This window comes from Halichoerus grypus, chromosome 9 (genome assembly GCF_964656455.1).
Source record: "Halichoerus grypus chromosome 9, mHalGry1.hap1.1, whole genome shotgun sequence".
Lineage (NCBI taxonomy): Eukaryota > Metazoa > Chordata > Mammalia > Carnivora > Phocidae > Halichoerus > Halichoerus grypus.
In genome coordinates this window covers 85,884,625-85,910,647 of record NC_135720.1, presented here as the reverse complement: position 1 = coordinate 85,910,647, position 26,023 = coordinate 85,884,625, and the positions used below count along the sequence as shown (strand labels likewise).

Sequence of the window (26,023 nt, the reverse complement as noted above, 5' to 3'; positions counted from 1 at the left end):
TTCTTAATGGATTGTGCTCTTGGTAATGGGTGAGTAGTAGAGTTTAACACATTAATTGTAAGTAGGTCAAAGAATTCTTCAGAACAGGAAGAATGTTTACAATAAATTCTACATTAAGGACATATTTTTAGCTTTTTTAAATATATATGTTGCAGCCAGACCCAGAAATGAAGAAAACTTGCTTATCTGGATTGCTTTTGGTGCAGCTTCTCATTTAACAAAAGGTGACAAATTTTTACTCTTTGCTCGAACGGGTCCAAAAGTGCATTTCCAAGGTCAGGTAAATTTTCAAATTATTAAATGTATGTTTCTCCCTTACACGGAGCAAAAAGTCTCAAGCACTGATCAGAGATTGGGGAATATTTGACTCTAACTAGAGGCACAGGGCATGGGCTGATAACTCAGCCTCCTTCCAGTGCCATCTCACAGGGGCACTTCTGCGAGATCAGAAATGTTCTTCCTTTTTGCACAAGAGGTGGCAGTCATTGGCTTGCTGAAATTTCTTAAAAGTGGGGTCACTTGGGAGTGAAATGGTGAGCCATAGTTTTAAATTCCCAATTATGTGGTAAAATTAGTTGATGCATAAATATTATGCAATTTGGCCAGGAGATTTTATATAAATTCGGTTTTTGTATTTGCCTGTGACATAAACCAAGAGAATTCAGTTCTCAGCCAAAACCTTTTTTGCAAATTCAAATCACAAGGAACATGATGTTTTCTTAGTGAGAAGTTACTAATTTCTGTTTTCATTTACTGGTTCTTTTTCAAGCATTGTTTTGTACCTAAAATATAATAACACATGATTTGGTAAAGTAGATGAAACACTTATTAAATAGATCCATGAGGAGCATTAAAACCATTTCTTTATATTGTTAACAATAATTTAGAAAAGGCAATGAAAAATGAAAGTTCTGAAAATATCAATTGGATGCTTGAATTGATGCAAATAAATATTTATTATTTAAAGCAAAAATAGTTTAGGTAAATATAAAAACACATATAATACTTATTTTAAATGCAAATTACTACAATACTGATAAAAGACTGGGAAACTGCATTATTTTAAGTAGTTTTTAAAATACGTAATTTGGCACCAGGCAGTTATAAAGTTAAAAAGAGAGGCTGTTTTTTTTCCCTTCAGTATTTTCTGAGAGTATACTTTCTTTAGGTGTTAAGGTAGTTAGTCTCAATAAGTGCAACTAAGTAACAAAATCTTAGAAAAGCTAAGGTTTACTTATTAAACTTTTCTATTGGTCTTTCAAATCAGGAAATTGGTGTTACATATAAACAATGATAAACATTTGCTAACATTAATTTGAGAATGAAGAAAAGCACAATAGAAGTAAAATTGAATGATGGAAGACATTATAATATGTGTTTTATATTAGTCATGAGGGAAAACAAAGCAAAACCTATAAGCCTTTATAATTAAGAATTACTTCTCAAAATGAATAAGCTGGCCTCTTCAACCAATATGATCAGTAAACCCTCTATCTGAAAAGCAAGCTTTCTATAAAGTAATAACATGAGTGGAAATTGTTTTTAAAAGAGTAACGTTTGGTAAAATAATGTTACTTTATCAAAATAACTTAATCATTTTGGTCAGTTCAATAATTGAGATAAGCTAGTTTAAATATAAATAGTGTTCCAATAGCCTAGGACACAATTTATATTTATGGTAAAGAGAAATGAAATGAAGTGGTAAGATACAGATATTTAATATAGACATCCAAATTAAATGCCAAAAGATGGCTTTAAGACAATTTAATTGCACTTACTAGTGCTTTTTAACATCATAGTCATCAAATGATCTTATAAACATGTTTAGAAAAGTGGTCCTGTATTCCAATGGGGAAAATAGCCTATATTAGTAAAGGATAGCATGTTATCCTATCTAAAACAGAAATATAAAATTAAAAGTATGTTTCTAGTTTAATGATTTTAACATACTAGCAAAAATTTATATTAATATTTTTTACAATTTAAAATGCACTCTTATACATTATCTCATTTAATTCTCACACATGCATTTTGAGGTAGATGTATTACCCATTTTATTGAGAGGTTCCGAGAAATAAAGTGACCTTGTCAAGGTCACAGAACTAATATTCAGTAGCTTCTCATCAAACACAGGTCCTCTGACTTTAATTACAGTGCTTTTCCAATCCGCTTTCATGTTTCGTGTCAGGATAAATAGTCTTAAAAGTGCCTCAGATCCTGAAGCGTTCTATGCCGTGTTTCATGTGCCTTCTCTGCTACAAGTTAAGGAACCAGAGTAGTTCGTGCTATTTCCAAAGACATACATATTAAAAACAGTATACTTTGTATTGTACTTAACTATTCTAATGTTAGTGAGTTTTTAAAAATATACATCTCTTTCTTATAAAATATATGAGCTATTTCTCACAGTCACCCAAAGTGCTGGACCAGAATAGTCTTCACGCTTTTCGGAATGAAGAAGTGGCAGCATGGAAATCATTATTAGTGCAAATGTTACCTGAAACTATACCATTTGAGGTATAATGAGGTCATTTTGGTAGGTAGGCTGGTATTTGAGTGGCAAAATTTGATTCATAATGTGAAAGCCAATATGTATTTTATTCATTTATTTATTTTGTTTTTGATCAACAAAATGAACCATGAATTTGAGCCAGTGAAGAAGGCCAATTCTGAGCACTAATTATCAATCTCTTAGGATCTATGCATCACTGCTTAGCCTGTTGAACATCATTACAATATACATTCAGAAGCAACCCAGATTTTTAAATATTTGTGCAGAAATACATTTAAAAATAGATCTTGATCCTGATTCATTACTCAATTTAATAAAAACATTTTTAATGCCATCATAACAATGCAAAGGTAAGAGAAGGACTGCTTTTGTGGAAAAATATAACACTTTTATGCATAACCTTTATCATTTTTATAGAATTTACATTGTTCAAGGTTTTCTAGCTCTTAATTAATAACATACAACCATAATATTTCTACTTCACTTACTCTCATCACAACAAGGGTTGAAATATCAAAAGAAAAAGCTTTGCATTATATTTTTCCTAACTTTATGCTTAAATTCTTCATCCCTAAATGTATATGTTCATATATACATATATGTGTGGATATTTTTTTGACCATTGCCATATTATTGGGTTCTAGAATAATGATTTTTAATTTTTAGAGTATTCTTTAATATAAAAGAACAAATTATGCGACCTGCCTTTAAATGTAATTCAAATGGTTATCCAATAACATTTTTATGAAGTACTTAAATATAAATTGGTGAAGGCAAAAAGACTAAAATAATCAAGGGAAATCTATAGAGGACTTTCAGGACAAACGCTGATCCAACACTGAAAAAAAGTCCTATTTAATGTAATACATCATCCCAGTAACCACTGTCTGTGCCCTTATGATATGTATCTAGTCATAAATGCCTTATAATCTATGCCTCTGGGTGCATAATGCATCCCAATATAAGACCAGATCTTTATAATGGTGCAACCCAAATTGTGGTTGGTGGACCTATGCTTATCTGTGAACTACTTTTTATGGGCCCCTGAGGAGATAAGAAGCTTATACCAGAAAATAAATTCAACTACTTTATCAAGCACATGTTTTATTTCAGCTAACTTTTTTGTTTGTTTGTTTGGAAAAAAAGAAATTCTCAGTGAAGAAATCAGCAAATTGAGTTATATTCTGGTTCAACCTCCTTCTGTCCTGGAGTACCAGCCTATGGACCAGCTGTCTTGGTAGCCCTGCAAGTAATGTCTAAGTCATTTACTAACCTTTCAAAAGAAAAAAAAAAGATGGGCAAATAGATCATCATATTCTTTTTTTTGAATTCCGTTTCAAAGGCAAATTCTAAACAGAACTTACATAATATAAATTGTTCCTTGGTTTATATAATCAGTGATGCAAAGTATTCAGAAACAATTCACCTGCAAACCTTTCCCACAATCAAATAACTAACTTAAGTTCTTCCTGCCAGCAGGTAAATGCCCCAATTTTGTATTTAGGGAAAAGCAACTGCAAGTTTTCAAATCAGTTTTAAAAATCTATCCTGAACATGATGTCAGAATAGAATCAGAAGTCCATTGTGATGGTCTTAGAAATTCTTGACTTTAAGTCTTTTTGGTACATGACTTAGATAATAATAGAAACCAGACGTAATTTTAGTGTGATGCTTACTCTGTGACAATTAATGGAATTCAGACATTCCTTGGCTTTTTAGGGCCTTATTTTGAATAAATTAATAGAAAACATAGAGAAATTTTCCTTCATTTTGAGTAAAATTCACTCTTCTAGATCATGAAGAAAATTCTGAGCAGGTTTTTAAACAAATTATCACAAAATAAATAGCTGTCATAGGATGAAAAAGTTAGGAACTGCACTAGGAATAAATTATAAATAAGTGACAGTGTTTAACACTATAAAAATTAGATATGCCCAAACTCCCAGGGCTCCACCTCATCCAGCATGAGAAAGGAGGCTACACAATAAAGGATTAGGGAAGAATCCATCGATATATTCCTGCTCACCAAAGCCAGAGTAAGTTTAGCAATACATTTTGCTTCCTCTCCCATCCAAAGGACAAAGCCTCAGATTGGCTTGAAGAGAATCCCCTCAGCAATCATTGTTGTTGATAAATGCTGCCTGGTCCCTTCATAGTGTCTATAGTACAGTGTCCTTGTGAAGAGTAGTTTTGCTAACAAGGTTATAACCAACTTGGATCTCGCACCAGCGTCATATGTATCTCCCTTTAAATGTATTTTTCTCTGAAATGTTTTCTTGTGCCTTTTGATGTAATGTCATATTTTTACATTTAAATTATCTTGCATGTCATAACGTCAGTTTGGTATGATGCTTAGCAGATGAATATTCAAAGCAGTATTTCATGTTTATTTGTTGTCTTGCACACAGGTGAATCTGGTGTGGAAGAGTGGTCCCAGTGGAGCACGTGCTCAGTTACTTGTGGTCAAGGGTCGCAGGTGCGAACCAGAACTTGTGTATCACCTTACGGGACACACTGCAGCGGCCCATTAAGAGAATCAAGGGTTTGCAATAACACTGCCCTCTGTCCAGGTAGTGTTAGCAGCACTACAACTGTGGATGTTATTGAATTGTGTCATGCTACGCATTTGGAAAGATTTGTTATTTTCATATGAAATGGGTAGAGACATTTTAATTAAAGTGGATAAGTTTAACTCATTTTCAACAGTGAAATTTTGTCATATATGGGATGATTTCTGCTCTCAGAGCAGTCAGGAAATTACATAAGTGACTCCCCTAATGAATTTTCTTGAGAAATTTCTGTATCTGCTTCTAATAATATTTATGATTATAACAACTTTCCTTATTTCAGGTGGCAAAACGTCCAACTGAACGTTTGAGGAAACGTAACCTTGCAGACATACTGGAAATGTGATCTGTACTCATTGTTTAAGGCAGCGGTTGATGCAGTCTTTAGTCAGTTGTTTTACTTACTTATCAAAGAAAGTAGTTCCCCTGACCAAAGGACATTCTGTTAATTTATTTCATTCAAGTGACTATCCTCATCCGAGCCATCCAGTGCATTGTAAACTTTAAAGTCATTAATGGGGAAAAAATCTTCAATGTTAAATGGAGCACAGCACCGTATCTTGCCCGGGTAGGGTGAGATTTTCCGGCTGTCATCATTTTGTTCTCATTGGAGGCCTGCATGCATATTACAGGCATTTCTCCTTAAGTTACTGATTTTCATGTAAAAAGGAGTACTAAAAGGAATTTGGGCTTTCTTTCAAGAAGTCTAAAGCATATGATATTGTGTATCTCCAGGTTTATATTTTTGTTCAACTATTTGGTGGATGGGTGATACAAACTTACTGACCATTGCCGTTGACACTGGACTTGCATCCACCAGGGGCCACCAAAAGGGGGCAGGCATAAGGAGAGGGATTGGCACTGCAGCAGCTTTTCGTCTGCTAAATTGTGCGTAAAAGTTTTCTGATGATTTCCATTTCCAGAGATGGCTGATTTTGCAATTGCTAAAAGTAAGAGTAGAGAGTGGGTGGCATGGGGGAAGGGCAGGGATAATCCCAATTTACCAGCAGAATGAGCAAGGGCAACCCATTAAAAGACAGTGTGGAGGAGTTGTTGTTTAATGGGTACAGGGTTTTGATTTGCAAAATGAGTAAGTTCTGGAGACCTGTTTTACAACAATGGGAATATATTTAACACTACTGAATTGTACACTTAAAATAGTCTAGATGATAAGTTTTCTGTTATGTATTTTTTATCACAATAAAAGAAAAGACAATCTGGAAGTAACAAAAGGGAAAGGAAGTGGTGGGCAGAATGTGGAGGAGAGCTGATGCATGAGATGGGAAATCCCTTTATAATGGAATTGGGAGATACAGAGCAGCAGATTAAGGTAAAAGTAAAAGCTAAACAGGGCAGAAAACTATGAGGAAGGGAAGACAGAATTAGCAGGAAGCAGCAATAATTTCCACTGAAAGTAAGAAAAATCAAGTCAGTGTGAGTCAGTGGGAATTAAACTAGATGAGAAGGAACATCAAGTGAAAAAAAAAAAAATCAGAGGGAAAAAGTGCTTACAGAGGTCTTGGAAGGGGAGGACAATGAAAAAAGATGACAAAACCAGCGGTTAGAGAGCAAGCAGACTCTAGGTCTGTTAGGCAAGAGAAAATGAGCTGAAAGTTTTCTGAATTACCAAATTTCTAAATTTTGTAGCTAAAATTGCCTCATGAGTAAATGGTTGTGGATTTCCAGCTGGGTGTGGGGAGAGTACATTGTCTCATATTTAAAGCTGGCCCTTGGTTACAATATCAAGCTTCCTATCCTGGGCAATGAGAAAAGTGTCAATAGAGAAGTAAGCTGTGCTTGAAATACACATTTATCTTGTCAGCATCCTTCTGAAAAATCAAGTTCCCTTCAACATACACGGGTAGAATCTAATGGCAAATGGATCCCCAAGTGGAAGTCTGAGAGGGTGCTGAAGTGTTCCCTGCAATCCTCCGTTCAGTCCTTACATTCCAGCCACTTGTTACGCACATTCGTATGGTTGACATATGGAAACCTCCATCTTTCTGCCAGAGACTGCTGATTAATCCCTTCACTGGGCAAGGAGAGCATCTGTAGTGGGACCAGAGTGCTCTCCCTTTCACTCTGTGTCTGACGTTTAGAAAACTGAATAATATTGTGATTGTGAAGTTTGTCCTCAATTTCTTAAACCTCCTACCATTATACCTACTGAAGAAATACACACTAATCATGAGTTCCTCTTGACCTTCGTATACTATAGGTTTGTCTTTCTAAATTTGGTTAAATAGTACTGACGATAAGAAAAAATGTGTCTTTTAATCATTGTTATAGTTCAGATGTTGAATTTAAGAGAATGGAGAGTTTTGTTGATTTCTTTTTAATTTTCTAAAACCGAACACTAATTTAGCAACTTTGTTATTTTAAAAAATGTAGAATAAATATTTCACTATAGGAAGTTGGGATATCTTTTAGATGGTTATTGTATTCGTTATGAAATACTTTGTGTTCAGTATTTTGTTCAGTTACTTGCCATGCTGATAAATATGTACTTTTTTTGATATAATATATCATGAAAACAGTAACCAAAAGTGAATTAAAAAACTTAAATAGTACCTAAACAGTGTAAATATCTTTCTAAAATAATACTTTAAATTCCCAAGAAGAAAATTAGCTCAGAAATCAATAACCTAGTTGTCACACTGTGGATATTCAAGTGTGTTTGGCATTTAATTAATGAAAATGACACAAGGACAAAATGAATGTCAAAGCCACTTTCCATAAAATATATGGAATGATAGAATTTGAGCTTATATTTATTTACCCTAGTAAAGCCTAGTCAATATTGTTATAAATTAGTTGCCTTTCACCCGTATTATTCTAATTTCAAAAGAAGGGTTTTCTTAATTAAATTGCATAATAATGTGTTACTTCTAATATGGATCCTAAGACATCCAGCCTTTTGCAAATTGTTACTTTGATATTATAGTCTCTTCAAAAATTCTTATTACTCAGAGCAGAAAATGATAGGGTTAAATAGCAATTAAACTGAGAAAGTAGAGAGCTACATTAAATTGTGTATTTACTGTCCTGGTTTCTGACTTACAGTTTTATGATCTCTTCCAGGGTTTCTCAACCTCGGTACTATTGACATTTTGACATGGATAAATCTTTGTTGTGGGAGGCTGGCCTGAGCATTCTTGGATGCCAGTAGCATCCCTCCTTCCCCTGAGCTGTGAAAATCAAAAATTTCTCTGGACATTTCCAAATGTCCTCTGCGGGGCAAAATTGCCCCTGGTTGAGAACCACTGGTCTACTCTATATGTCTTCTAATCCTTTAGAAGTTGAATTGGGCTAAGGAATGGTTTCGATTTTTTTTTTTTAAATAAATGTCACAGTATCCACATTTATATATTTCTTAAGAAAAAAACCTTTCACTTAAAGGAGTTATTTTATACATCCCAATGTAAATTATAAGGTAATTTGTATGCTTATTTCAAAATCTGGTAGTAACATAATTTGTATATTGTGTATTCCTCATTTCATCTTTAGACAGCACAGAGTAGGGATGTGGTACTATAGCTAGTGTCTAAGTAAAGAAGAAAACTATAAAAGTGGATTAATTTGATTTGTTTTTTGGTTTTATTAGGCACATTTTCCAAATGAACTAGATTATTTACAGATTTTCATACTTTACTGAAAGGTAAAAGAATTTATATAAAATTTGCTGCTAAAGTAAAAATATCTTTATTCTTTAACATAAATCTTATGAATAGCATCTATAAAATTATAAGATGTTTTATAGTTTCCAACTAATTCAATAATATCTAAAATAAAATATTATTAATAATTTTGTTTCTTTTTCAAAAAAAGGAGTTTTGTTTTTTTTTAAATGATGTGGAGGAGGCATGAAATTTCACCATGGAACAATAGAGTGTTAAAAAGTAGGGAGTAACATACTTTTCAGAGGACTCCAGCTTCATGATTTAACTAAACTGTCAAGATTAATCAACACTTCTTTGAGATTAATAGAGAAAAATCTGCCAATTTAGCAGCCTTTTTTCAGGCTTTGTTCAAAGAATACAGAGCAGTGTGATTTGATTGAGGAGAAAATTAACAGAACCAGCCATATGAATGCAATATAGTCTTTTAACACTTTATATAGACAACAGGGGAAGAAAAGTTTGTTTTTAAATGGAGAAATTTTGGTAATTAAAAATAAATGCAAAAATTAAAGATATGTGTTTTATATGACAAAATACATTCATATATAATATTTTAAAAATATTTTGCTGTCATTGATCATATATACCTATATGTAAATATAGGTATGTGCATATTTTCTTTTCCTTAGAGTTAAATACAGACTCATTATTTAATCTTATGCCAATAGATACAAAGTGGCTTTGGTTTTCCAAACTTAAATGAGAAAAATATAAACATATTAATTTCTTTCACTCTCTTACTTTTTTTCTATGTAATATTTTAAAAATATATTTTCCAGCAACTTTCTCAGAAACTTGAAGAATTTTTCACTGAGTATTACACAAATTTGGCTAACTTTTTCAATATTTCAATATATTTTCACAACCAGCTGGGGCAAATCAATAGCATAAATAGAAGAAAATGGGGTGTCTCATAATTAAGGTATCATATACGTGTTTTTAAAGAAACAACTTGGTTTGCATATACATGCAAAACATTCTAGATATACTGTATTTACTCGCATAACTCCTCTGACACTTAATATGGATTCTGCTTACCCCTACCTATGTCAAGGAGAAAGTGAAATCTTTTTCATCATCCATTCTAAATTTCTACTCCCCCTCCTCATTCTAGTGGGTGTCCTATCAGACTTCTGCTCATGAACCTCTAAAAGCATACGAAGACCAGAGGTTCAACATCAAGACAGGAGCTTTTGTGCCAAAGAGCACATTTTGCCCAGCTTCTTTTTATTTGTATTATCCACGGAGTGCTATTCCTTACTATCCCAAATATTAAAATTTGGGATGAGATTGGTGATTGATTGTGGCAAAGAAGGGATCTAAACTTTGAACTCTAATGGGCTTTATGCAAAAGATGTCAATATGTATTCACATGGCTTTTATGGAGGAAGACAAATTATGTTAATATTTCTGATTAGTTTGAATCCATCGTAATGGCATAATTGAAGTATTGGCATATGTATACTTATGTTAGGAGTAATCCTAATTAGATCATTTGCTTTCTCTAAAAACATTTATTTATTAGGAGGATTTCCAGTGCATCAAGTTATTGCAAGAAGAAAGAAATCTTCATATTTGCCACTCATTTTAAAAGAGGGCAAAGAGGAGAATTTTATGCGAGTAGATAGAGTTTTTGAAATTTTCGTCTTATTCAAAAACAGTGACTTTGAACACCCATATGTTTAAATGGCAAAAATATATTTATTTTCTAAAATGTGAAGTTAATAAGCTATTTAAAATATGGACCATTAACTTTCAGATTTTTTTTTATTTTTTTACATCAAAGTCATTAGTCCTGAAATTTTAAGAATTATGTTGGCCCTTATATATTTAAATGCAAATTTAACTCTAGAAGATCATATCTGTTATAAGAAATTTAGTTTTCTATACTACCTTTTAAGTTTATATTATTTTTATTTAAAAATAAATCATGACTATTTTACTGTGAGGAAGAGAGGTGCATTTCCATTAAAAAAGAAAACATTTAAAGTTTATGACAACTGTTCTAATACAGAAAAAAAGTACATGTCATTTTGTGTCATTTTAATAAATTTTCAAATTAACCTTTGAATTTTTTTGGCAAATAAGAATGTTAACTGAGCTTTTAAAATATCTTCATACTGTCTATTTGATGATTTTTTTTCTTTATAATTAAGAAAAAGAATCTTTGACTTTACCTCTCTGCTTTTGTTGTTGAAGCTTCTTTGCTTTATTACAGTACATGGAGTTTGGGAGGAGTGGTCACCATGGAGTTTATGTTCATTTACATGTGGTCGAGGCCAAAGAACAAGAACAAGGTCATGCACACCTCCTCAGTATGGAGGAAGGCCGTGTGAAGGACCTGAAACACATCATAAGCCTTGTAATATTGCTCTGTGCCCAGGTGAGCATATTCTGCATTTGGTGAACTTTGTATTTGTGTCCTTTATATGTGGTCCCTGGTATACGTAGGAAATATTACGAGTACAACCTTTATTCAGTCACACTGGAAAATGTGTCCTTTGGTTACTATTTCTTGCTTAAAACTGGGTACTTTCCTTGATTCTATCATATGCAATGGTTTATGATATTTCCTTGACTGAGTACCAAAGCTCACCTTTCTTTGGTTTCTATAAATATGTATATTAATTCTTTCCACTAAGATTTTATCTATACTCAGTTTTCCCTCCTGGAAGAATTATAAGGAGCCCCAAAGACTGAAGATTGACTATTGCCTTGATACTCTAACTAGAGAAACTGTTTTAGAGTCAGTCTTCTGATGTCATTGTCTCACACTCATTCAGTTACAGAGGGGATTCACCACCGATCATGTATGGAAATGATAGATATTTGTAAGGAATACAGACTTTATAGATTCACTCTTAGATGCATAAGATGGTTAGCTCATAAATGACATATAACTTCATGTGATTATGAAGACTGTATGGTCTGTTCGTAGAGTATATTTGTAATCCTAAATTTTAGTTTCCTTTAAAATGTTTCAATGCTATTTTACCTGAACTTGATAACTTCACGCATTGTTACAGAGAGAAGTCTTTATAATGCTGTTATTTAGGTTGTTGAAACATTCAAACATAAAACAAATACCTAAGAAATGAAAAAGACTGATCTTATTCAAGGGGCTTGCAACTTATGAGAGAAAATACACACATGGAAATGATAGAATCTCCCAGGAACTAGCCAAGGCACATTCTAGAGGTAGAGATAGACATGAGTGGGAAATGGCAAAGGCTAGAATGGCAAAGACCAGTATAAGTAACCGTTGATCTACTCCTTGGGAGACTTTTTCACTGGCCCATTCTGCATGCAAGCAACATAGCTGAGATCCTGGCAATGTGCTCCAAACATGTTATCCAGCTCACATTCAGTCCCATTTGTACTCTCAACTCCCCAAGGTAATATCTTATGTCATGAAGCAATGATTTAGTTTCTCTGGAAATTTTAAGTATCTAAAACATCTTGAGACTGTGAAAATCCCCCAAAATGTAGATAAGCAACAGTCATCTCACGAGCTTGTTCCCTTTTACTTTAGAGAAAGACTACTAGGTTCCTATATCAGGAATATACTTTTAAAGATGTAGTAGTTATATTTACTCCTAGAATTTTATAAATTCTATTAATTATGACTATAACTTGTATAATTCAATATTCATGTAATTATGAATATTAGGGAGTCAAAATTATGATTCCTTATTTGCAAATCACTCCCAGAAAATCTATTTATGAAGTCAATTATGTTCTGTTATTTCTATCTCTCTATAAACATACAGACAAGCACATAGACACACACACATATATATATTAATGTCCTGTCTTTTTTACAAAGATTTGGGCAAGCTTATACAAATTTTAGAGTTTTTTTAACTGCTGAGCTGTGACATTTACAGAGAGTCAAATATAGTTCATTCTTATTTGTCCGTGGAATGTGAAAAAATAGATAATGTGGGGAAAGGAGAAAAATAATAGCTAACTATAGAATCTCTTTTAATATGTTAGTTTTTATTGCTTCTTTTATCTCGGCTAATCCCCATTGGTATAAAGATAAGAATGGCACTGATCAGTTAAAATGTTATCAACCATGTTTCTCGTAGTCTACTTTCCATGAACTTTCTAGGAGTAAAATGCTTGGGAATCAAGAGATAGGGATGCGAAGTTGTTAGAATTCAGATAAAACTCATTTTTCTAAGTTGATATAATTGTTGTTTTATCACTGAAGTAGTAACCACATGTGTTTTCAAGCTAGTTGTGTTTTACAGTATTACACTGTCATTGGAATCACTCTAAGACCGTTAAACTTAGGTCTTTCTTTTGTGTAGGTCTTTCTTTAATTTTGGAAATTTATGCTTATATTATTTGTAAAACTGGCCTAGCTCATATTCTCTCATAGATGAGCATTATGGATATATATTGGGTACTTAATTATACGTTGTTTCTGACTGTTATTTCCATTCTTGAATTTAGTTGTATCACAAAAGATATAAAACTCTTACCATGTTGTATCCCAATTTCCTTACTATTTCAAAGGGAATTCTAATGGCTATGATTTAAAAAAATAAAGAAAGGTTTTATACTTTACCAAACATTTTGACATTATGCTTTTGAAATATGTAAGATTTATTTGGTGCAAACATTTGGAATTCTCCTTAAAACTAACAGTCTTATAGCTAAACTCAGGTGCCTTCACTATATATAAAAGCATCATCATGTGTCGACAAGATGTAAGATACTACTGAGAAGAATATATAGTCCCTGATCTCAAGAAATTTGTAATCTCTTCAGAGGATTTAGACATAAGCATGTAAAAAGTTGAATGCAGTTCTGATAAACACATATAGACACTCCATTTCAGTGAGTGGGGATAATTTGAGAACTCAGTGATTTCAGCCTACATTTCTTGTAGCCATCCAACCTGCGATCTCGGAGACATCATCTTAAGGTATAAAAATGTGATAGGCAGTATATCAGTAATGAAAAAAACAGGCCAAGACCTATACACTTGGTTCCCCTTGGCTGGTCTGATTGTCAGGTGGAGACCAGAGGAGAACAGAAGAAACAATTGACAACAAATTTGGTCTCAACTCACCAACTTTGCAAGCTCTGACCATGAGCCTTGTGGTAATGGGCAGTGATATTTTAGTGTGGGATCATGTTGGAACAGCAGAACAGCATCCAGCATCATACTTTTAAGAAATACATATAACCACCGTAATGAAATGGATGCTACGTAGGACTGATAGGTATTGTTCACATCAAATAATGAAATGTTTTATTTATGCAAATTTGACATCAACTTAAGAGTAGATGACATCCTACTTTCATCATGTACTTTCCTTAGTCATGTCCAACTTTCTCTCACTTCTTTTGAGGTGAGAGAAAGCTATCTGCCTGGGATCCATATAAGGAGAGAGGAAAGAAAGGAAAGGGTAGATAGGTATTTCCTAGTATGAGTTATCAGTTCCTAATGTGTATCATGTCTAAGAACCGATACCAGTGTTGACGGAGGGAGGTGGACGAGAGATATAGAGCAACATGAGGGATCCACTATGACTCATTCACTAATTATAAACATAATGTTACCCCATTTTCCTCCCTTTCTCATCTATACCAACAATTAAATGTGATATTATGGAAGGGTGTGTGTAGGTATGTGTATGTCCAATGGTCCTGTGGTCTGTTTTTCTTATCTCCCAAAACTTAGAATTTCTGGCAGTCCATGTTTTCTCTTTTCTCTGAACTTTCATTGCAATCCCTAATCAAACATCAAATTCACCATAGTATTAATTAGTATATATGAGGAAATTCTCTTTCATTGCCTGTTTATCTCTCTGTGCAACTTTGTACTAACAGTATCCAATACATTACTATTGAATGGATTTTCCTAATGGACATATCCAAATTTTTAGTTCTCATCCCCCCAAAAAATTACAGGACATTTTCTGGGTATATTTAATAATACATTTATGTGGTGTAGTGGAACTTGGACTTCCACAAGAGAACCCTTATTTAAATTTAGGTATCACCTTTTAATATGTGTGTTCCTCCTCTGATTCTAATCTCTTCATCTGTAAAATGGGGACAATAGCATACCCACTTCACAGGACTGTGAGAAGACCTTGTGAGATGCTGTAAGGGAGATAACTTGGTAAACAGCAAATGGTGTATAAGTATCAGTATTATTATTATGTCAGCGCCCTATAGCCAAAGTCCATCGGGATGACACTTGTACTTGAGCAAGTTGGATTCGTTACTCTTGGCATTGAGGGAAAATTAACATAGGAAACTGTGGGGCATCTCAGTTAGAGGGTGTTAGAAAGACTTATTAAGGGTTTGGACTTGTTTTGGGTGATTTCAAGGAGGGTTTTAGGAAGTGGAGTTTTGCTCTGGATTTAAGAATGTCTAGATGGGGGGAAGAAAATCTATGACTGGGTATTTTAATGAATTATCCAGGAGGAGGGAAAACTTGCTATAATTGATGAACAAGTGTCAGTCACTCATATTAGCTGAGAGAAGAGAACGTTTGGAATTTTGTGGGTTGTGCTGTGACCGTGTTTCACTTTATCTCACTTTATCACAGTCTCAGAGTGACCTTGTCTGTTGATAATGTTCTCTGTGATGGTCTTAGATCCAACAGGAGACGGCATAGCCTCACTGTGAGCACCAAGCAGCAGCTAACAGCACTGAGTCTAGCTGTATCAGACCAGTTCCTGGATGTCACCTTAATGGTGACTCCTCGTCTAGGGTGACTTAATCACTTTTCCTGTTTTTGTTTTCAGTGTTTTTTATTTTTATTAATATTCAAATGGAGAAAGAAAAGTGTTAGACATGATGGAATATTTACATTTTCTAGGTAGGCCCTCTCTTAAAATTATATAGATGTATATCCCCAAAATAAAATTGATATAGCCTTTTCCAAAATTAAGTTCTTTAGAGAAAGTAAATCTTAAATTCTTAATTCAAAGCCTCAAGGTTTATAGTAATTTTCTTTGTAGTATGTTACTTTAGAGTAATATATATATATATATATATATATATATATATTTTTTTTTTTTTTTCCTGCTAGTTGAAAGATGGAAGGAACCAATGATTCAAGTTTGGTCCTCTTTGTTTCAGTTTTGACAGTTCTTATTCTGATACAATTTGTGTAGTAAAGTGCAAATAATATAGAGCATAGGGATAAGTAGTAATTGAGTGACAGATTGAAGACTAAAAGAAATGAAAGAATTATTGACAAATTAGTTTTCATTTATAGGCTGCAATAAATATAAATGAGTTTAATTTAATGATTCAGTGGCAAACACAGTGGTCTGGAATTCAGAAGACACAGATTAATGTTCAGTCCCAATCTTTAATTATCAATATTTACTTAAACAACCTATTCATCTTCTCTGTGCCTCAATTTTCTCATTTATAAAATGGAGCCAGCATCCATTACCCTATCTCAGAGGATTGTTACGTGATTAAAATTAGGTGAAAGAATCTTGAAAAGTAAAAAACAACATAAAGTGGATGATATTTATCATGATTTTTATGATAATATTACTTTAAAAGTAAAGGATTTGGCTGGGACACCTGGGTGGGTCAGCTGGTTAAGCATCTTCCTTCAGCTCAGGTCATGATCCCAGCGTCCTGGGATCAAGTCCCACATCGGGCTCCATTCTCAGCAAAGAGCCTGCTTCTCCCTCTGCCTGCCGCTTCCCCTGCTTGTGCTCTCTCTCTCTCTCTGACAAATAAATAAATAAAAATCTTTAAAAAATAATAAAAGTAAAGGATTTAGAAGAAATAGGTAAAATAAATTCAGGATATTAGGATAGTTTTTGAGCTCTGTTTCTTACAGACAGCCTTAATCATAGACTCAAAGAGATTTGTAGAGGAGGACTTTAAATTTCCCTTCTACCCTTCAAAGACTTCCAGCTAGTTTAAGAATCAAAAACTCAAAGTTTTATTAAGTGTGTACAGAGGCCCAATAATGAAATTGAGACCTAAAGAAATGACCAAGGCAGACAGTTTTTGTACTTTTTAGACAGAGACAATAAATCTGTGAGGAAATGACAGAACAAAGAAAACTTAATTTGGGGAGCTTCAATTAATAAGGAATTCTGAACAGAATTTGGGCCAGGGTAGTAAATTAGAAAAAAGTAACAAGAGTTATTTATATAGCCTTCTAGGCTCTACAGTTCCTATCTCTGGTGATAAGGATGTCCCTTTGCCTCCTAGTACAGGGAGGGTACCTTTCACCTGGGAGATCTGCTTCTTGCTTTCTGGGGACAAGGGGCAGGGGCATAGTATTTTTTGGCATTGACTGTTTCTTAAGTAACTTTTATTTAAAATAATCGACATATCAAAGTGGCACATTTGGGGGTGGCCTGACCTTGGCCCATACAAATTACTTCTGCCTAGTTTATACTAGGGAGAAGTACATATGTAAGGGCTCATGCCAGTCTGTGGGGCTAAGCCACGTCCCACTCATTAGTCCTGCATTTGAGAAATGCATTCCTGTGAATCCAGAACCTCAATAGAGAGATCCTGCCAGGTTGTATTTTTCAGGTATGTTCATAGTCTCTTACAAAACCTGAGAAAAATGAAAGAATCACCCAAAGATAGGTCCTCAGGAACACAGCTGGACCCAAATATCTCTGTTATCTAGAGCAAGGGGCTTCAATCTCCTGTGGACCTAAAGTTTGATTCCTCAGCAAGTAAGAGAGGGTGATGTGCCCACAGTCTCTCTGCAGGGAACCCTTTCAGTGAGGACAGTGAGCAGGAAGATGCTAAACATTTGCCTGACCTTGGTTCAAAAGTCTCTGGTTGTCTCTGCATGAGAATGTTATAATTTGAAACTCAAATGCTACCTCATTAACCTGTTCTTTAATTAATTTGCAATTTGTCTTCTTAACCTTCTGGTCTATTGTATAGCAATTGTATTCACTTTGTGTCATTTCAGATTTTTACCGTTGTTCTCGTGATCTTCTAGTGTTTATGAATTTTTAAAAAACTGTATTTTTATTAATCTTGGTTGCTTTCTTTTATTATGTTTTTATGCAAACTTTGTCTTAACTTACTTCCCAACTATTTTTTATTCTTCTTAGCCTTACCTTAATAACTTGCTTCTATTTTTAATTCTAATTTTTAAATGATATTTCATTTTTATTTTTCCCCTTTTGTGATTTATTTTAAAATGGCAAATGGGAACCAGGTTTATGCTCTCCAGCACATGCCCAAAGCAAGAGGTTGGCTTTTGATATTTCAGTGTTATACCGTCAAGAGGTCTTTCCAGTTCCTGAATAACTCCCAACTCAATAAAAATCTGTGCTTTCCAAATTTGCCATCACTAAATCAGATAGTTTCATACCACAGGACAGAATTCTTCTCCCCAAACTCCTCCCTATAGATAGCTTCATCAATCAGCAATAACCAACCCAAAAGAGTTGCCAAAATGATAGTTTTATTATCCAAAATATTCATGGCTTTATCTTGTGGTTGTTGTTCTCCAACCTAATCTATATTGTCACCAGTTATTGGTAAAGATGTGAAAATTGACTGAAACATGATATTTTCATTAAAATGTATCACAGAATTTAATTTGGCCTCTGTACATGGCAGACAGGTGAACACAATTGTAACTCTCTATGTATGGCAGGAGAAAGTTCATATAACAAAGTAAACCCCAGGAATCTAGCAATTTAGCGTTCACAATTTTAATTATTCTGGATCCAGAAAATCTAGTAATGTGTCACATTGCTGAAGGGAAACTTTAACTGTCCGCAGGGTGACACTGTGGTATAAGGAAACACATTGAATGATGGTAAGACAGGCTGATCTCTCAGCATTCTCCTGGCTTCAAAACACAGCCTTATTATTCTTTATTCTTAGTCACCTTTGTAAGATGGTTCATAAAGTAATAGGCATTTGGAGTTTCTAAATTGAAAAATGACACTATAAAAAAATCCAACTGCAAATGCTTATGATGGAAATGAAGAGAAATTGAAAAAGTCTAAGAACCTGTTAAATCTTAACCTAGCTGCATATTATAGAAGAAATTATGTACTTTAATGTAATATTTACCAAACAGCACTCCAAAAAGGGGGTTGAAAAAAAGGAAAAGAAAGGAGGGATGATTACATTTCAAATACATTTGGGAGGCACAGTTTCAAACAAAGTTAATTTAATGTAGGACTCCCTGCATTTTGATTATAATGGCATCATAAATTCAACATGTTCAAAATAGACAGTTTGATTTCAGGGCTATATACCCCCTGACCTGTTTGAATCCTAGTCTAACCCAGTTCAGTAAAAGGGTCCACCGTTGACCCTTTTAGTAAGCCAGAAATCTAGAAGTCATCCTTGATTCTCTGATTTTCTATATCCCACTACCAACCTGTCAGCTCTACGTCTAGAAAATATCACAAATTCATCCCCTTCTCTCTATCTCGACGGATGATACTGTAATCTAAGCCACTATCACCTCTGTCTGGGCTACCATATAGTCCCCTAACATCTTACAGTACTGATCCTTGCTCCTGTACAATACATTCTAATCACAACTGCAAAATTAAGTGTTAAAGTAGAAATTCTGTCACATCACGTCCCTACTTTGAAATCCTCTCATAGCTTCTGATCTTACTTGGTCACACAGGCTACAGGGCCCTGTGGATTTGGCTTCTGCACACTATTGAACCCGTCTCCTGCCACTCCCCACCCCCCTTCTTGTGATCCCCACAAGCCCCAGCCTTTTCTCTTCTCTGGAATACACAAAACTTTCTTGACCTCAGGACTTGGCTCTTGTGTAGAGGTTTTCGCAGATCCTCACATTTCTGGCTCCTGTTAGTGACTCAGGACTCCGCTCTAATGTGTTTTTTTCTGAGAGGCATGGCTGAGCATCCCCTGTCACATTGCTCTCTTTCCTCACATTGTCCTTATCACACTTCTGGCTGAAACTCTCTTGTTCATTCATTTATTTACTTGTTTATCATCTGTCTCCACAACCCCCTCAGAGTACATGTTCCATGAGAACAGAGCTTGGTGGGCCTTTATCACCACAGTTTCCCAGAGTCTAGTAGAGTTCCAGTGTAGCTTCTTTGTACATCTTTACCAATGAGTTCATTAGAAGACTCCAAGAAGAGGTTTGGAGTGTTTCCATTTTCCCAAATTATTGGTAAGACTTTTCTGACCAAATGACAAGATGTTAATGATCTTTCAATAGGAACACAGGTTTAGAAAGAAAGCTTTGAAGTATTTTCAAATTTTGGAGTTTGCAATGATTCTGGGGTATATCTCTTACAATGCTGAAAGTCTGTGATATACAGGGGTGGGGGGATGGTAGGGAGAGGTTGATTTTCTCTGTTGTCTCCATCCTCAACCAAGTGGAAAGCAAACCTGAATGCAAGGGTTGAAGGATTCCCAGTTAACCATCAGGTAAAAACAAACAAAAAAGGAGTCCCTTCATTTCTTGTACTACTTAGATAAATGGTTTTAAAAATATATATTAAATAGATCATATGATGAATGGTTTTTATTTTTAAACATCTCAACATTTATACCTGAAATATAATGCATATGTCCTTCTTGGAAATGCTTAAATGTCTAAAACAGAACTCTTAATTTCCACTTCTCAAAAATCCTCCACTTTTTCCCAATTCAGTAAAATAACATAACCATTTTTGAAAGGTCTTGGGGCTGATGTCCCTAAAAATAACACAATTAGTGATTTTTTTTTTTAATTCTAGGATATTAAACCGAAAAAAAAAAAAGAAATAAAACAATGTCCCACATTTGGCACTAAAAGACATTCTTTCTGTTGTCTAATGCTTTAAATTAAATTGACATATCTGTCTGGTTCTAACTTCTCAATTTTCCATTTTCCCAGTAACTTTGACTTATCCCTCTGAAGGAATATTGGGTTTTCCTCTTTTTCCTCACTTTGTCAAATCAAGTCTTTCATAATGGTGCAGTTAATGTTTAATAAAAGGAACTTCTAGTTCTCAGTGTAAAATAGAATACCAAAAACATCCACTTGATATGTCTTCAATTTCATTGCTGTATCTTTTCTGTAACTAACTTTATAAACTGTATATATCTAAAATACATGTTTTGTTGATGTTTATGGTAATGATGAACCTCAAAAGGTCCCTGAAATGTCTAATGTTAACTCAGTCTTGAACTTTAATCAAATCATAAAATGTATACCTTAGCAGAAAGGACTGAACAACTAATACTACAAATGTATGAATTTAAAATGTTATTTTTATTTATTTATTTATTTTACTAATGGTGATGCAAAGTCTTCTTTCAGGAAAAGCCTATGGAGCAAAACACTTCACAAATATTCTCATTTTTCCTAATCTCTTTTCAGCAAGGTCTTTTCTTATTCCTCACCGATAATACAACACCCTGCCAAATTATCTTCTCTCTGATTTCCACATTTGACTTGCTCATTCCTGACTCCACATCTTAGCTGGAAAGACTTATCCTCTCTTCTTTGCCAGTGAGTCTGTAACTGTTACATTCATTTAAAAAATTAAAAAAAAAAAATCTACAAGTTTACCTCAAACCAGAATTCTCAAGGACATCACATATTCCTTTATTCTAGTCACTTAGCATTGAATCAGGTTGAAATCACCTAATTCATCTTTGTTTATGTGTTGCTTTCTGAATGTTTTCAAAAATTTGAATATCCGTACATTCTTTTGCCAATAGATGGTAAGGTGCAGGCATGAATCTTATTTTTTTTAATTCTTCTAAGAATGTCTAGGATAGTAAGAGTTCATAATGCAAGCTCAGTAAGTATTATCTTTGAAAGGCAAAGTTCTGAAATGAAAAATGCACTCATCTTCAAAGCCAAGCTAGAGAAGAAATGGATAATTTATAGCATTCCATTTATTCACTAGTCTTTTCTTGTTTGTCTAGCGAATGGACTACATAGCCAATAAGATTGTAGCAGGTACTTTTAATAAAGTGAAATGCTAAAATTACATGAATGGAATGATTAAATTGGCATTTTGTGATTTTTAATCTCACAAAGGGTTTATTAAGTACAGCCAGATACCTATTAAACAATCTTCTTTTTAAATAGCTACCTGCAAGGCCTGAAATTAGGTTGACAGCACTTACACATATTCTGCCAAGCTTTTTCATTTCTTTAGATGGGTGGATAGGTTTTCACAGCAGTATTATCTTATGTTGGAACTTTGGATTTATGGTGAATTCTCTTTTACTGTAATGAAACTAAGAACCATGGAATGATATGAGAAAAAGTAGACAGTCATATATGAGTGCATTTATAACACTTATATTCTAGTTTATGCATTCTAAATTGAGTAAATATTTTTGCCCGATTCCTTTGCATACTTGCATTTTGTGGCCTATGGGATTATGCCTTTGTGAATGCTGTCTCCTTTGTCTAAATTATCCAAATCTCACCATATTAATCTAACATAATCACCCTAAGTAGTTGTGATCCATCCTCTGAAAGCCTTCATGTGCCATATTAGGATGTTACTGCTTTTAACCCTTTATTTACTTATTTGTGTGCATGATGTAATTCTCCTCCTAAATTGCAAGATTTTTGAGGGTGGGATTCATATTCTTTTAATTTCTGTATTTCTTATAACATCTATCACATTATTCCTCATTATTCTGCAAGGCTTGTCTGAAACTTCACTTTGTCAAAGAAGACTCCCCAGGCCCTCCAAGTTCTTAGTGTCTTGAAATTATCCTTTGAAGCAATACTATATAATTAATTTATTTAACATGTAATTAACTGCTTAATTCATTATAGGGGTTCCTTCTTTAAAACGTGAGCTCTATGAGGTATTGATCAGTTATTTATTTCATTCACTGCTCTGTGTACTCCTCACCTAGCCCAAGGTCTTGCATTGTTGAGTAATCAATAAATATTTTGAAGCAATAAGTGGCTCAAAAGAGATACTGGAGGGGCACCTGGGTGGCTCAGTAGTTAAGCGTCTGCCTTTGGCTCAGGTCATGATTCCAGGTCCTGGGATCGAGCCCCGCATCGGGCTCCCTGCTCCATGGAAAGCCTGCTTCTTCCTCTCCCACTCCCCCTGCTTGTGCTCCCTCTCTCGCTGTGTCTCTCTCTGTCAAATAAATAAATAAAATCTTCAAAAAAAAAAAAAAAGAGAGAGACACTGGATACATAAAAGGAAATAGAAGTGAGAAAATAAGGTAATAGTAGTTTGGGGGGGTAATAAAAACATTTAATGCCAATATGACTTTCCATTGTCTTCACTTAGAGTCCCGTGGTTGGGACTCACCTCCAGGGTTAGTTTTACGTTGTACAGCCTTCTCTATTGGAACATCTCCTTACACTGTCTCTCTTTCTGCTTTGGCAGTTGATGGACAGTGGCAAGAGTGGAGTTCGTGGAGTCAGTGCTCCGTGACGTGCTCGAATGGGACCCAGCAAAGAAGCCGGCAATGCACTGCAGCGGCTCATGGGGGCTCTGAATGCAGAGGGCCGTGGGCGGAAAGCAGGGAGTGCTATAACCCTGAGTGCACAGGTGAGCCTGATGACTGCATTTAAAGAATGCCTGCCATTTATACAATGTGATAGAACCATGCCAGTCATGGAATAATCAGATAATTACGTATTTCTCGTAAATGAAGCCAATTGTACCAGAGCTCATTCTACTGTATGTCACACTAATAAAGCAACACAATTCTGGAGATGCTTAGATCAAATATAGATTAAGTTGATAAGGTTTAGCACTGAACTTGTACTTTTTACAAGTAAGTTTCAGTGTCTATTTGAAGATTCTGACAAACTTACATAAACTTAGGTTAATCACAATGTTCTATATTTGACTAGCAAGTCAAATGTTTGAATAGGGTTTATTCATAGTGGTAGATTAATAAAAATTGAGCAAACAGTAATAGTCCTCAGATTTTAAACTTCTTAAAACAGTTGCAGTAGGGCTACTGCCATTGACCGTGACACATTTCTTTCAGCCAATGGTCAGTGGAATCAGTGGGGTCATTGGAGCGGATGTTCCAAGTCCTGTGATGGCGGCTGGGAAAGGCGAATGAGGACATGTCAGGGTGCAGCAATAACAGGCCAGCAATGTGAAGGCACAGGCGAAGAAGTTAGAAGATGCAGTGAGCAGCGATGTCCTGGTGAGAACGAACTGAGATGATCTCAATGGAAACATTTTGTTACCTGGAAAAAAAAAAAAAAGGATTAAAACTCTCATCATGAAGGGCAGTACTTCCTCCATTGGAGGACTGCTAACGATAAGTGGCAATTTACTTTTTCCATAATGTATGGGGTTTCCTCTGTTTATGTGTCCTAGACTATTTCTTCCATGGGTTTTTTTAAGGTATTTGCTGCAAAATCACATTGAAAACTGTGATAATACAAAGGAAGCCACATTGAACAATAACATGGCTAGATAGGATTTAAATTGGCTGGGGGTACTTTTTTTTCACTATGTTCATGAAATATTTGTTTACTGAGAACACAAAAACAGTTGCCTCTTATTACTTATGGTAGAAATAGAAAGACGTAAGTGTTAGATAGCTAAGTGAGAAAATAAAGAGATGATGTTGACATTAAGAAACTTTTAAATTCTGCTGTTAGTCTGTCTCCATGTAGGACTTTGGACATCCCCATTCCCTTGCCCCTGGGCCATTTTCTATTATGAGGAGCACATTTTGAAATGAAAACATAAGGTCTTAATTAGTAGTGAAAGAATGGAAATGTTGTTACGGTAAAGGATCTTACATATAAGCATAGAAAAAAAGGAAAGGTCAAAAATTGCCCAGATTATTGATCATATATTTTAAAAAAATCGTTTACGACAAAGATTCCTTCCAAATTGTGCATACATTCCATAAAGTATTATTGACATACTGAAGACTCAATAAATAAATGAAAATTAGGATTTTAGAATGATATCATAGGCAAAGTTGCTATAAGCATGCTAGAAAAATGATAGGATGAAATTTCTAAGTTTCACAGCTGGGTATAAAGGAAGTGCTGAACTTAAAGAATTTGAAGACCCTATTAGAGTCCATTTGCTGCTACTAATGGTTGGTGGGCAAGCTAGCTTATCTCTCTGGCTATCTGGTTCCAGTAGGTATGGAGAGAACAGCTGTTTGAGGTTCCTTTTCAGTTCAGAAAGCAGTAGATTTCTGTCTCTACCAAACATGACTACATCAATTTAGAAAACAACAACAACAACAACACTAACAACAAAACAAGGCATTCTAAGAGATAACCCTGAGTCAAAACTTTGTATTTCTCCATAGCCAGAATTCTAAAGACTTCTCACAGTCTAACACTAATATCAATAGAAACTGGACTCTAAGAGTAACAATATGTCAGTAGGATTTTTTTAGAGCTTAGAAAAGATCTAAAATTAGCTTTGTTAATTCTTAAGGCCACATAATTCAGAACAATAAGAAGGAACCAGCAAGTAGGATTTTGTTGAGGAGACCTATACAAGAGAAGTACTATGAAATTCCTCCTGTCGTGCATCAGAAGTAAGAAGCGTTTAAACAAAAACATGTATATAACCAGGAAGAAGTTTCATTAGGACAGTAGTCATGATTAATATTTGAAGTTATGTAAACTAGTGTGAGCATACCAAGGTTCATAACTGGTCTTTTAAAACTGTCTTTCATCTGCATATATAGAGTTAAAATGGTGTTGCTGCAATCAAATTTACAAAGATTGCCACCTGCTGTTTGGAAAACATTTTACATATCTACTCAAAGGATATTATACCTTATATGCTAGGTTTGTTAGCTGGCTTTCATGATTTAAGGCAGTTTGAAAAATTATCACATAAACCTATAATTTTTTATATTTTATACATATGTGATATTATATATTGGTGGTATATTTTGTGGATTTGGTATTAACCTTAACATTTTCCTTTTACTCTCTTCAATAATATGATTTGAAATCTCCTGAAATCACCAAGTATATAAATAACGTTTTCTAATTAAAATGAATTATTGAATCAGCTAAATAATTCACAACCTAGTGCTTATACAAGGATAAAATGAATTAATATATTACCAAGCTTTCGAAAATATCCTAAACTGGTACCTTTATACAAATCAGCATTATCCATCAAAAATTATATATGACAATTAATTTCAAAAATGCCTCTGCCTCTGTACAGAGTGTTTTCATCAAGATAAAGATTTCCTTTCTATTTATCCTTTATCTTTTCTGTGTGCAAGTATCTCATTCCCACCTTATTTTGTCAAGAGAGCAGGATTTATAAATAACTCAGTTTTCCATAGTGGAT

At 34.3% G+C, this 26,023-nt stretch overlaps 1 protein-coding gene across 4 annotated transcripts in view; it reads left to right on the top strand.

The window, feature by feature from the left end:
• ADGRB3 (adhesion G protein-coupled receptor B3) overlaps positions 1–26,023 on the top strand; it is a 711,244-nt gene that overhangs the window by 285,247 nt on the left and 399,974 nt on the right. For all 4 annotated transcript variants that reach the window (XM_078055165.1, XM_078055166.1, XM_078055167.1 and 1 more), the window contains 4 exons: positions 4,921–5,082; positions 10,978–11,142; positions 23,102–23,266; positions 23,715–23,879. In XM_078055165.1, coding sequence (XP_077911291.1) covers positions 4,921–5,082; positions 10,978–11,142; positions 23,102–23,266; positions 23,715–23,879 — 657 coding nt within the window. The remainder of the gene's footprint in view (positions 1–4,920; positions 5,083–10,977; positions 11,143–23,101; positions 23,267–23,714; positions 23,880–26,023) is intronic.